The sequence below is a fragment of the Pithys albifrons genome, chromosome 25 (genome assembly GCF_047495875.1).
Source record: "Pithys albifrons albifrons isolate INPA30051 chromosome 25, PitAlb_v1, whole genome shotgun sequence".
Lineage (NCBI taxonomy): Eukaryota > Metazoa > Chordata > Aves > Passeriformes > Thamnophilidae > Pithys > Pithys albifrons.
This window is the reverse complement of record NC_092482.1, coordinates 1,773,357-1,786,914: the sequence shown is the minus strand read 5'-3', so window position 1 is coordinate 1,786,914 and position 13,558 is coordinate 1,773,357. Positions and strand designations below refer to the sequence as shown.

Below are 13,558 nucleotides of genomic sequence, written 5' to 3'. Positions count from 1 at the left end.
CCCTGACCCTGTCCCCATCCACATCCTTGTCTCCATCCTGTCCCATCCCCGTCCCTGGCCCTGCCCCTGTCCCTGTTCCCGTTCCCGTCCCTGTCCCTGACCCTGTCCCCATCCCCATCCCCATCCCCATCCCTGTCCCCGTCCTGTCCCATCCCCGTCCCCATCCCCGTCCCCGTCCCCGTCCCTGTCCCTGTCCCCGTCCCTGTCCCTGTCCCTGTCCCTGTCCCTGTCCCTGTCCCTGTCCCTGTCCCTGTCCCTGTCCCCGTCCCTGTCCCTGTCCCTGTCCCTGTCCCGCCACCCCTAACCCGGTGTCCCCGCACTCCCAGGGCACGTGGCCGTCGCGCAAGGCGCCGCCGCACCGCGAGCTCCTCGCCATCCCCTTCGTCTCGGCCGCCGCCCGCAAGAGGAAGAAGAGGAGAGAGGCCGAAGGCGTTGGGAGCAGCACCGACGATGACGCGGAGCGCAGGGACACCCCGGGCCGGGAGAAGGAGCGTGAGGGGACCCCGCTGGGACCTGGCAAAGCCCCCCGTGGCACCAGCACCGAGCCCAGCCTGGCCGGGACGGAGCGGGAGAGCTCCAGCAGGGCCGAGCCGGCGCCCGACGCCCGCTCCATCGTGTCCGGCTACTCCACGCTGTCCACCATGGACCGCAGCCTGTGCTCCGAGGTGCACTCGGTGGCCGGGAGCCGCGGGGAGGAGGCGGATGATGAGCGCAGCGAGCTCAGCCACATGGAGACGGACACGGAGAGCCGGGAAGGCACCAGAGCCCGGCCGGGGCAGGTCGGGGGCACCGGTGATGAGGACAAGGGACCCCTGGGCCGCCCGTCCTTCAACTCGCACCGTCTGATCCAGTGCGACACGCTGGCGCGCAGGAAGCTGGCACGGCCGCGGCCAGCCGGGGAGCCCGCGGTGCCCGGCGGGGACGAGCAGGTCTGGGTGCCCCCCGGGCGGTCCTCGCTGCGGGAGCAGCTCCGGCAGCACCTGCGAGCCTCGGTCGACGACATGGGGGTGGTGGGGGTGCGGCTGCGCCGAGCCCACTCCCCCGAGACCCGGCGCAAGAAGAGCAGCTGGCGCCGGCACACGGTGGTGGTGCCCGGCGGCCTCAAAGACCTCAACTTCAACGAGTGGAAGGAGCCGCGGGGGCTGGAGGGATCCCCGGGCCCCTGCCATGACAAGGACTCGGGGCTCAGCAGCCTGGAGTCCACCAAAGCCCGGCCCCAGGTCCCCACCCCGGCACAGCCTGGCACTGCCAATGAGGGGACGGGCACCAAGAGCCCGCCGGGCAGCCCTGGCCCCCCGGCCCCCCTGCGCTTCCCCCAGTGTCTCTGACCCTCCCAGCCCCTCCAGCCAGTGTTTAATTTAAGGATTTGCCCTTGTCGTTGTATTTAATTGTGCTCTGGACAAGCTGCTGTTATTTAATGGGTCTTGGTGGCCCCGTGCAGGGGTGGGACAAAACCACCTTGTCCCCTGTGCTTTGGGGACCAGCAGGGACCTGTGGAGTCCCATCCCATGGTCCCGCTGTAGTCCCAGTGCCCCCCAGCCCCCGGGCAGTGCCAGGAGGGGTGTGGGGGCTCACGGGGACTGTCCCCACCCCTGGCAGTGGTGGCCCTGCTGTCCTGGCCACAGCAGCACGAAGTGCAGGCACTTCCCTGGGCTCTGTGGCTGCTTTTCCAAGGACTTCCCTGTGTTGGGGACCGGGAGGACTTTGGTGCCAGAGACCCTTGTGCTGGGGACCATGGGGATCTTTGTATCAGAGACCTTCCCTCCTCTGGGGACCTTGGTGACAAAAGCCTGGCTTTAGGGACCCTGAGGACCTGTGTCAGAGGCCCCTGTGCTGGGGACCTTGGTGACAAAGTCCTTCCCTTCTCTGGGGACCCCGGTGACCTCAGTGCTACAGATCCCTGCTCTGGGGACCCCGAGGATCTTGGGGACCTCAGTGCTGTCCCTCTGTCCTGGGTGCTCTGTGTTGGGGTACAGCTGAGCCAGGGGGCCTTTGGCACAACTGACGGGGTCCCCACGGGCTGGGGGGCTGCACTGGAGCGGGTGGGAGGGGCTGGCACTGAGGGACACTGCGGTGGGAGGGGACACTGCCATCCTTTCCCCCTCGAGCCGTGAATGGCACCGAGGGACCCGGGGTGTGGCACAGCACCTTCCCACCCTGCCCCCCTTCCTACCCCCAGGCCAGAAGCACTTTAGGAAGGGGATCCAGGGGGGCTGCAGGGATCCCCAGCCCAGCTGTGAGGGCACACAGGTGCCACCAGCTCAGTGGCCTCGTGTCCTGCCGCTGTCCCTCCGTGTCGTTCTCATACGTTATGCAAATATTTGATGTAAAGTTGTTTTTTCTTTTTGTTTCTTCTATTTTACTCCCCCCCTTACCCCCTGTAAATATCATCTCTGCCCGTGTAACATATTCCAAAGGATTTATAAGGATTTTTTAAGAAGTTTTGCTCAGCTGAAAGGCCAGCCCCGACCTGGGGACGTGCTGGACCAGTGGTGACTTTTTAAACCCTCCTGCATGGCCCTGCCCCTTCCCGGCGTGTTGTCCCAGTCGGCCTTGGTGCCAGGATATGCAAAACTGCAAAAAAAACCCCCAAAATCCCACTGCTTTGCTCCCCTCCTCCAGTCCTGGTCTATATATTGGAAATAAACTGGTTATTCAAGGAGGTGGTTATTGCTGTTATTGCTTCCCGTGGTGGGGGGTCAGTGTGGGGACCCCCATTTTCTGTGCTGCAGCATCCAGGGAAGGTTTATCCATGGAAGGGTTTATCCATGGAAGGGTTTATCCCACTTTTCTATGAGGCTGAGGGAAGGAAATGGACCCCCAAACCCACTGACAGTCCCAGGGGATGGGGTGACCAGGGTGGTCTCAGAGCTGGGGGGTGTCCCATCAACCCACAATGAGACAAAATTCCCAACCTGGAGAAAGGGGGGGGAAAAAAATCCAGAGAGAGAAAGAAAAAAAAAAAGTAATTTTATTAAAGCCAGACACTCTGATAGAAAAGAAAAGTAATAAAGGGAAAAGGAAAATAAAAAGCAACCCTTTGTCATGGGATTTGCAATTACAATGGTCACGTTGTGCACAGAACTACCCATGGCATCCACAGCGACACGGGGGGCACGGGGGGCACGGGGAGAGGCACATCCCCCCTCACCCCCCACCTCCACCCTGTGCAAGGCCTTTTTTTCTTTTTTTTTCTTTTTTTTTTATTTTTCAATTCTTTTTTTTTTTGTTTTTCTTTTAAAACAGTTCACGAGAAAATTCATGCGAAGAGACACACGACGTTGTAGAAACCCCAAAACAGCCTCTAAAGAGAATCAGGAACTTCGTATTTTTTTTTCTTCTTTTTCTTATTTTTTTTTTTTCCCTTTTCAGAGTCGTAGCCTTTTTTAAACAACATCCAGACAGCAAAGCAGGGTGTGCATGCAGCGGGCGCCTCCGACACATGCAGGCAGCGCTTGGATTTTTGCTATTTTTTTGCAACATTTTCCTGTTTTTTTGCCTTTTTTTTTTTTTTATTTCTTTCCTGGTTTGAACCAGGATCACGTTGCTTTGTTTGTTTGTTTGTTTGTTTTTGTCCTCTTGTTTCAGCGAAGGCACCAAGCTCGGTGCTCAAGGGAGGGGTTGTTTTTTTTTTTGCATGATGCCATGAAAGGACGGACGCACACGCTCAAGGGGAAACCAGCCTGATGGGTGGGGGGGGGCAGGGATTGGGGGGCTGGGGGGGCATCTGGGTGCAGGGCAGTGCCCTGAACCCCCTCACCCAGCACCGGGCACCCCCTTATTTAGGGCAGTGCACCCCAACACCCAGCACTGTGCACCCCAGTGCTCTGCAGGGGGATCACCCAGCGTGACACGATGCTGGGAGGGGGTCCTGGGACAAAGTGGGGACACCCCAACTGTGTGACAGCTTGATCCCAGTGGGGTGGGTGTCCTGGACACCCCTGGGTGCTGCTGGGGTGGGGGTTGTACCAAGTACAGCCCCCCTGACACCTTTTTGGGTGTCCTGGACACCCCTGGGTGCTGCTGGGGTGGGGGTTGTACCAAGTACAGCCCCCCTGACACATTTTGAGTGTCCTGGACACCCCTGGGTGCTGCTGAAATGGGAGTTGTACCAAGTACAGCCCCCCGATACCTCTTTAGGTGTCCTGGGGGTTGTACCAACTACAGTCTCCCTGACACCTTTTTGGGTGTCCTGGACACCCCTGGGTGCTGCTGGGGTGGGGGTTGTACCAAGTACAGCCCCCCTGACATGTCCTGGACACCCCTGGGTACTGCTGGGGTGGGGGTTGTACCAAGTACAGCCCCCCTGACACCTCTTTAGGTGTCCTGGGGGTTGTACCAACTACAGTCCCCCTGACACCTTTTTGGGTGTCCTGGACACCCCTGAGTGCTGCTGGGATGGGGGTTGTACCAAATACAGTCCCCCTGACACCTTTTTGGGTGTCCTGGACACCCCTGGGTGCTGGGGGGTTTGGGGGTTGTACCAAGTACAGCCCCCCCACCCCGACACCTTTCTGGGTGTCCCTGGGGGTGGCACTTGTCCCCTCACCCCCTCTCCAACAACGAGGTGAAGGGGGGGGTTCTTTGTGCGCCTGGAAAGTGGCACATCCATCCCCACGAAGCAGCAGGATGGGTGTGGGTTGGGGGGCTGCAAAGGGGGGGACAGGGCAGAGGGAGAGGGGGGCGATCCCCCCACCCCATCCTGGCCTAAGAAGCTGCGGCTTTGCTACAATGATTCACTTTGGTACCAAGAAAAAGAATTCAAAAGGAAATTAAAAGCATCAAGTGACTGCTATTGCTGCTGGGACAGGGGGGGTGTCCCACCCCGGGGTGGCACCCACGGGGGTCAGTGTCCCCAGGGCCACCCAGCCGTGGGGATCTGAGGGATGGGGACAGGGATGGGACAAGGAAAGTGCTGGAAGGAGGATGGGAACTCAGCACGAGGGCGAAGAAGCCGCTCAGAACCAGCCCTGTCAAAACCACAAGGAGCTCTAGTCTAACCAGGGATAAAATCCACCCCCTAATATACCAGACGTGATTTATTTCTTCTCTTTTCTCTTTAAATATTTATATATATATTTATATTACGTATATTATATATATATAATATGTAAATATATTTTTTAAAACAATATAAAATGTTAAGACACTTCACTTAAATGTAAAGAGTTGCTTTTTGCAATCCAAAGAAATTGCATCATGATTTTTTTTTCCTTTTTTTTTGTCTTTTTTGGTTTTTTTGTTTTCTCTTTGTTATTCAAAAAAGGCTCGTTCTTCTGTACAAAAATGATCGAGATACAAAAAAAAGAGGGGAGGGGGAAAAGAAGAAAAAGAATCAAAAGTAAAAAAAAAAATAACCAACCCAAGGACGAATTAGCCAACGAAAGGAGTGATTCCATCTCGTGGTGCACTGGGCACACATAGAGCACACACACACACACACCTGGGCACACCTGGGCACAGCTGGGCACACCAGGAACACACCTGGGGCATAGCTGAGCCCACTTGGACACACTTGGAGCACACCTGGGCACAGCTGGGCACACCCGGGGCACAGCTGGGCACACCAGGAACACACCTGGAGCATAGCTGAGCCCACTTGGACACACTTGGAGCACACCTGGGCACAGCTGGGGCACACCAGGAACACACCTGGGGCACACCTGGGCACACCTGGGCACACCCGGGGCACAGCTGGGCACACCAGGAACACACCCAGGGCACAGCTGGGCACAGCTGGGCACACCTGGGCACACCCGGGGCACACCTGGACACACCCGGGGCACAGCTGGGCACACCAGGAACACACCTGGGGCACACCTGGGCACACCCAGGGCACAGCTGGGCACACCAGGAGCACACCTGGGGCATAGCTGAGCCCACTTGGACACACTTGGAGCACACCTGGGCACAGCTGCGGCACAGCTGGGCACACCAGGAACACACCTGGGGCACACCTGGGCACACCAGGAACACACCTAGGGCATAGCTGAGCCCACCTGGAGCACAGCTGGGGCACACCTGGGTACATCTAGAGCACACCTGGTGCACATCTGGGCACACCTGGTGCACACCTGGGCACACCTGGCTCAGCTGTGACAGGCATCACCTGGCCACGCCCCCCAGGGACCCCTCAGGTCCCCCAGGCTTGGTGAGGCCAGGGCTGCCCCCCCAGTGTGGGACCCCCACCCAGAGCAGGGGGCTCTGGGGACTTGTCCCACCTGCTTGTCCCCTCGGGAAGGGGACAGGGGTCTGGCAGGGCATCCCCGTGCCCTGGGGTCCCCCAGCACCCCTTGTGCCCACCCCAGTGACCAGTTAAAGTGCTTCGTTCCACCCTGCGGGGTTGGGCAGCCCCATCTGCCCCCTCCCCATTTCACACCCTCACCCTCCGGCCTTTCTGGCACGCCCGGGCACCCCCCTGCCCCACCTGCCTCCCCCCCAGCTCCCGGGGGGACCCCAAGGTGGTGGCAGCAGTGACACCCCCCCGGGATGTCACCGAGCCCTCGGCCAGCGAAGGACGCGGCGCGGCCGCGGTGTCACCGTCACCGGTCACCCAGCGCCGAGTGCCAGCCGGAGCGCCGGGGGTCCTCTCCTCCCGCCGGGATGGCACTCCCGGGGGGCACACGGTCGGGCCGGGCGGTGCCAGGGGCGTCTTCGGCGGCCGCTGTTTGCCCCCTTTGCGCGGTGGGCCGGGCGCTGCCCGCGCGGTGCCAGCCTGAAGCTCCTCCTTGCTCGAAGCTGGTGAAACTGGTGGAGTGAAGCTCTGAGAGCTCTTAAATAAACAGAAAAACGGCGGGGCGGGAGGGCGGGGGGGGAGGGAGAAAAACCAAACCAACAGCGATCCAAAGGAAAGGAAAAGGGAGAAAGGAAAGAAAAAGAGAGAGAGGAGAGAGAGAGAAACAGAAAGTGGCTGGTTGGCCATTGCGGAGCGAGATGGGAGACAGGAGTCGGGCCGTGGCGGAGCGGAGCAAACACAGGTCGGGCCGAGGCGGAGCGGAGGCGAGACACGAGGTCGGCCACATTGGAGCAAGACATTGATAAAACAGAAAAAGAGGGACAGGTGACGATCCCTCCAGGTGCCTCAAGAAGACAAGTCCCAGGGAGGAAGAGGAGCCCAAGGAAGAGAGAAGCCCGGCCCTGGGAGCAGTTGGGTGGAGCTGGCAAGGATGCTCAGAATGAGATGGAGGAGTTCCTTGCCCCAAAGGAAGTCAATACGGGGATGGATGTTCTGCCAGATGCAGGTTTTTCTGAGACTGTGGGGGAAGTCTCACTGGCCTCTTTAGATGGTCTAGTGGCCTAGAAAGAAAAGCAAGATTCAAGGAGGAGGAGGAGGAGGAGAAAGGGGAGGAAAGTCAAAAAAAAAAAACAGTCTTAAAAGAAGAAGACAAAGAAAGGAAACAAGAAGAAAAAAAAGAGACAGAAAAAACCCAAAACAACCAAGAACCAAAGGGAGTCTGTTCAGAAGCAGCATTGAGTCAGGCCTGAGGTCAAGCAGCTGGAAAAGGGCCACCACAAACAGCACGAGATGAGCTGGTCCCACGCGTTACTGGACAGGGAGGGGACGACCCCGAGAGCAGAGACGGACGGACGGACGGCCACGTGGACAGACGGGCACACACACACACACAGGCAGGCAGAGGGGAGAGGGGGAGAGGCAGGGGGGGACAAGAAGGGCAGTGTTAGACCGGGCACAGCACCTGGCAGAGCCTCGGCAGCCCCGGCGCCTCCGGGGGGTGACGGTGCCCACCCCATCCCACTGTGACACTGTGCCAGGAGGGCACCACTGGCATGGACAGGAGCCAACCTGAACAGCCAAAAGCTGGGCCAGGGCTCTGGGAGGGAATGATGTTCATAAACCCTCAGGGAACAGGGAGAGGGATCCTCCAGCCCCCTCCTTGCCCCCAGTGGAGGGGGTGAGCTGCAGGGTGGGGTGGAGTGGCCAAATCCTGCACAAGGAGGGTAGTGAGGACAAAAGTAATAAGGAAAATTCCTGCTCTGGCCACCTCAGTGTGGTCACTGGGAGATGCCAGGTGCCAGGTGGCCAATAGTGCCCCAAGGCTGGGACAAGGAGGACCACGGTGACACTGAACACCCAGGACTGTGCTGGTGTCTGGCCCCCAGGGAAGGGGACTTGGTGGCCTCCCTGGGGTGTCTGGGGTCAGGAGATGCTTCCCAGCCCCTTGGAAATCCCAGTACAGCCCTTTTGGCCAGTGTTTCTCCACAGTCCAGCCCTGGACAGGGGGCAGAAGGAACCCTCTGGCTCTCCCTGATTCTGCAGGGTGTGGAAACCCACGTGCCAGAACCAGGACCTGGGGGCAGAGAGGTGCCCATTTTGCTCATGCAATATTTGTCCAAATTGCATGAAATCTTCCCCAGTCCTGCTCCAAGCAGCTGAGAAAAACCTTTGTTTTATTCAACAGGGTTTATGGATCCAAGAGAATGAGCAGAATCGGGTTTATTGCACCTTTTTTTTTGATGCCAAGCCCCTGGAAGGGGATTGAGACACAGAACGGTGAGTGGGGGGAGAGAGGAGGGGGCGAGCCCACTCGTGGTGCTGCTGCCCACCGAGGGGAAAGGGGGTGTTGGAAGGTGGGGAGAAGAGGTGAGGAGGGAGGGAGGGAGGGCACCAAACTGGCCGTGGTCCTCTTGCCCGTGGCCTGAGCAAGCTGGGAATCCATGGCCAGCCCTGGGGTGTCAGCCAGGACAGAGCAGGGTGAGCCCCACTGCCCGCAGCAGGAGCTGCCCCCAGGGATGGGAGAGGGGTAGGTGCTGGATGCTGGGTGGGGAGGACACTCCATCCCATCCCAAAATGCTTCTCTTCCAGCTGCTGTGGCCCACTCACCCTCTTCCCACACTGCTGGGTGCCCCAGTACCATCACCCTGCCCGTGACACCCCCTCCCCAAATGAGCTGCTTCTGTGAACGTGGCATTGCAGTGCACGGGGGGTCCTGGTCCCCAAAACCTCTCAGGATGGGTTGGACAGCCCCAACCCTGGCAAGTGAATCCCCTTGGAGCCCCCGTGCCAAGCACACGGCTCTGCCACACTCATCACCATGGCCAAGGAGCTTTCAGGGTCCCCTGGGGTGAGGGGACCAACGCTGGGGCTCAGCCCTTTTGTCAGGGTGTGGTGACACACAGGGCTGAGGGACAAACAACTCCAGCTTCATCCTCACATTGTGCTGGGAAAGTTTGTCACTCTCAGCACGCAGTTGTGTCCCTGTCCCCAACAGCCACTGCAGGCACAGACCATGGCAAGAGCCCCTCCTACAACCCAAAGCCACACCCCTGTGCCCCCAGCCCCACCAGGCTTGGCCAAGGTGGCACCGAGAGAGCCCAGTGTCCAAACCCATCACCATCAGGGGTCTGCCATGCCCCTCACCCAGACCTGGGCAGTGAGGGCGATGCCAGGGCCGTGGGCAGCCTGTGGCTCTCCCTGCTGCCAGCTGGGACGCTGTTAGGGATGGACTACCTGCTGCTGGCCCTGGATCCGCATGTACTCCATGCGCTGCTTTATGTGCTTGCTCTTGTCGGGGCTGCCCTGCTGGCTCTGCTTCAGCCGCGACGCCGGATTCACCACCTTCATGGCCGGGATGGACACGCTGCCGCTCTGCCGGGACAGGGAATTCGGGAAAAGGGGTTAAAACCGGCAGGTGAAGCCCCCACAGGCACCGTGGGCAGGTTGGCACTGGATGCCTGGAGCTGTGCCGAGCCCCTGTGGCACCGCTGTGGTGTCCCTGCCTGGAGTGCCCAGGGTGGCAAAGCCAGGCAAGGACGAGATCAGTGGCTCCATGTGCCAAAGGAGCTCTCATGGGTGAGCTCCCAAACCAGCCAGGACTTACCAGGAGCCACCAAAGAGGGAGTTAAGGGCAGACACGGCAAACACCGGGAGACCGAGGGCAGGAGGAGCACACCCTGCCAGGGCAGAGGTGCACGGCCAAGAGAGAGGGAAAGAGGCCACGGCAGGCAGAAGCAGATTCCAGGTGGGAACGGCGGCAGTGGGAATACAGAGGTGTTTATTAACTGGCTGTGCACAGGTGGAGACACAAAGTCTTGCAAGAGCAGCAGTGAGGGAAGTGGTACCTGGACACACCTCCCCAGAGTGGTGCCTGGCAGTGCCACACACTACGTGTGCCCCCGTGCCTGGGGCACCCCAGATCCTCTCCCTGCCATCACCGTGTCCTCCCACCTGCCTTGAGTCAATGGAGAGAGCCAACAGATCACCACAGGGAGGCCAGGCTGCTAAATCTGTGTAGGGACAGAGCTCTGCCTTGTCTGCCCTCTGTGATCCGCAGTGATCCCATGGATGGGACAAGGGGATTCCTGTACCCACAGCACAAGGGAATGACAGAAACATGGAATATCCTGAGCTGGAAGGGACCCACAAGGATCACTGAAGTCCAATTCCTGTCTCTCCACAGGACACTGCAACCATCCCACATGTGCCTGCATCACACCATCCATCCCCAGTGCTCCAGCAGTCCCAACACAGCAGGCACTGGGAGCTTTCCTAACCAATGCAGCATTTTTGGAAGGTGACACACCACCTGCCCTCTCCCTCTTTAGGACAGACTCAGAGCAGCCTCTCCAGCCTAACCCCGAGCTTTGCTTTGTGTGCACCCACACACGTGCCAGACACAGCCACAAATCCATCCTGCAGCTCCACTTCTAGTTTCCCAGGCTCTGGCAGCACATCAGGAGCCAACAACAGGAAAAACTGCAGCTACACCCACTTGCCAGCCCATTCTCCCAGTCAGAGCACCCCAACAGGGCCTGGCACTGCTGGGAACCAGGGCTGGGATAATGGCTCCAAATGGGAAAGGAGATTTATTCCCCAGTGCTGATTGTTAATAAAGGAGCAGGTTGATGTCTGAGCAGCTTGGGGCATTCCCCCCCTCCTCTTTTCCCAGCTATTCAGCTGGATTCCAGCAGAAAGTAATTTGGATGGCTTCAGGGAGCCCGCGCTGTGATTTAATTAGGAGAAACATCTGCCAGGCTCCAACTGCAGTTCATTAGGAAAGTGTTTATGCAAAATGGTGAAACGAAGGACGGTGGGTGCTTCGTCAGCCAGAGCACCCAGCCCTCGTCAGCCCCGTGGGATGCTCATCATGGACCCCATGGGATGCTCATCACGGATCCCACAGGATGCTCATCATGCACCCCACGCTCATCACCAGCACCGTGCTCAGCCCCCAAACCTGCCAGGGCAGAGGACACCACCTTATCCAGGACCTAATCCAGGATGGGACCAGGCAGCACTGCCTGGCACCGTCTCCCTTCCCGCTGCTGGCTCCTGCCTCAGCTCACTCCTGCTTGCCTGCAATTCCCAAATCCCCTTCAAGTGCCAGGGAGAAAAAAGAGGTTGGTTTTCCACCTTGGCTGTGCCTGGAGGTAGAGTCACAGAGAGGGAGCAGGTAGAGGTGGAGGAAGAGACATCAGAGTGAGTCCAGGGCAGAGCACGGCAAGAGGGATAATAGAAAATAAACCTGCGGAATGCCGGGGGGCAGCTGCGGCTTGGGGAGCAGCGGTGGCTTGGTCTTGCTTGGGGATGGGCTCTTGGGAACATCATCTTTGGCCTGACTGAGGTCCAGCACAGTCCCATCATCACAGCTGCTGTGTTTGAGGTCCCCCAGACCCTTCCTGGTGTCCTTGGATCCCGCTAGTCCAAGCAGGTCTTTGGGGAACACAGACTCCACCGAGGGGTGGCTGCTGATCTCACTGATGGTCATTTCCAGCTCACGGATCGTTTCTTCCAGGCTGTCCAGTCTCTGGTATGTGTCTTCATAGATCTCCTTGCTGCACGGAGCCGTGGGGCAGCGAGGGGACAGCAGCCCTTGGCAGAGTCCCTCCACCACCTTCCCGCCCATTCCAGAGTCCCCTGTGGCAGCCCCTCCATCCCACCCCGGAGCTGCTGTGCCGTGGCTTGGCCTGGAGCACACAGTGACCTGCTCCAGGGGGTGCTCAGCCTGGGACTGTCCCTTTCCCTGTGGGGCTGGATCCCTGCCCAGGAAAGCTTCAGGATTTGGCACTGGGCAGGCTGGGGCTGGTTTGGAAGCCCCTGCAGAGTCTCCAGGAGGGAGTGATTCCTCCTGCACACTCTGCCTGACTCCTCCTTGGGGTTCCCCATCCCTGGGAAGTTGAGGGGTGATGCCAGCACTGGTGGAGGGAAGTGTGGCCTCTCCAGCTCCAGCACCCGCAGCTTTTCGCTGGGGCTGAGGAGGCTGTGCAGCCACAGGACCTTGGTGACAAATCTTGCTGCTGCCTTCTCTCCTGCTGGCAGCGTTCAGAGCCATGTCCCCTCCTTGTCCCTCTGTGGGGTGGCTCCTTTTATCCCTTGGGAAAGTCAGGACCTTGCTGGCTGTTACAGGGAGCCCCCAAATCTCTCCTGCTGCGTGGGCACAACCCCGAGATGTGCTGCTGGGTGGCTGCAGGGCTGTGGCTGGAGGGTGCCCATGTACCAATGGAGACTTTTTGGGGCTACCAGGAGCCACATGGCCTTTCCTTGCCCCCTTGGCTGCAAACTCCCCTCCTGCTCCTCCGCTGCCCGTTTCCACCCACACCTCCGGCTCGGCTTCGGGGGACGGCGGCTCCGACACCCACTCGGTGAGCACAATCTGTGGGAGGGAGAAAGCCCGGCTCCCCGGGGCTGCCAGGGCCAGCGGCTCCTAGGTAGAGAATTCAGACAGATTAGGAGCCAGAGGGGAGAGCAGGAGCTGCTGGGGGGGCACTACATGGCCCCACACCCTATTGGGGTCCCTTGGCACCGGTGCCTCCGGGCATCGCTGCAGGGAGGTGTTTGGGCAAGGTGGGGATGCTCAGCTCCCTCCTGCCCAGCCCTCATGGCCCATCAGGATCCACAGCACAGACAGGGACTGAAATGGGATGCTCAGCTCCCTCCTGTCCAGCCCTGATGGCCCACCAGGACCCACAGCACAGACAGGGATTGAAATGGGATGCTCAGTTCCCTCCTGACCAGTCCTGATTTCCCACCAGGACCCACAGCACAGACAGGGATTGGAATGGGATGCTCAGCTCCCTCCTGCCCAGCCCTCATGGCCCATCAGGATCCACAGCACAGACAGGGATTGGAATGGGATGCTCAGCTCCCTCCTGCCCAGTCCTGATGGCCCATCAGGACCCACAGCACAGACAGGGATTGGTTTTATTGTGCTCAAAGCAACCTGGGCCTGGGAGATTTTGGCAATGAATTGCCTGGAGTTTCTAGGAAAAATTGAGTCGGTGCTGCTGCACCTCCCAAATGCCTTTGGAAATCCAACTGCTTGAAATTCTCCATGCTGGTGTGAACTGGCCTAGCACTGGTGCAAAAGCTCCTGGCAGAGCTTCAGCACGGGATGAGCCATCACAAAAGAGCTGCCAAGGGGCACCCAGCCTTTACAACCCTAAATCACAAGAAGTCACCTGGAAAATGCTCTTCTTCCTCCCTCACCTTCCCTGTTCCCATTCCATGGGAGATCCAACGAGCTGAGCAATGACTGAGGCACCAGAGCCAGGTGTGCCCTCCTGGCAGAAGAGATGCCAGAGTCAGCTGTCCCTGAGCCTG

At 59.3% G+C, this 13,558-nt stretch overlaps 2 protein-coding genes across 8 annotated transcripts in view; one reads left to right on the top strand and one right to left on the bottom strand.

Annotated features, from left to right (window-relative positions):
- The window catches only part of ARHGAP23 (Rho GTPase activating protein 23), a 37,682-nt gene extending 35,023 nt beyond the window's left edge, over positions 1-2,659 (top strand). For all 3 annotated transcript variants that reach the window (XM_071577512.1, XM_071577511.1, XM_071577510.1), the window contains exon 24: positions 327-2,659. In XM_071577512.1, coding sequence (XP_071433613.1) covers positions 327-1,328 — 1,002 coding nt within the window. In that variant the 3' untranslated portion in view covers positions 1,329-2,659. The remainder of the gene's footprint in view (positions 1-326) is intronic.
- A 1,191-nt stretch (positions 2,660-3,850) lies between these two features.
- SRCIN1 (SRC kinase signaling inhibitor 1) overlaps positions 3,851-13,558 on the bottom strand; it is a 49,286-nt gene continuing 39,578 nt past the window's right edge. For 2 of the 5 annotated variants that reach the window (XM_071577324.1, XM_071577325.1), the window contains 2 exons: positions 9,470-9,607; positions 3,851-6,772 (listed from right to left, as the gene is read on the bottom strand). In XM_071577324.1, coding sequence (XP_071433425.1) covers positions 6,374-6,772; positions 9,470-9,607 — 537 coding nt within the window. In that variant the 3' untranslated portion in view covers positions 3,851-6,373. Of the gene's footprint in view, positions 7,297-9,469; positions 9,608-11,483; positions 12,663-13,558 lie in introns of all 5 variants that reach the window. The other 3 variants (XM_071577322.1, XM_071577323.1, XM_071577326.1) reach the window with 3 other exon arrangements.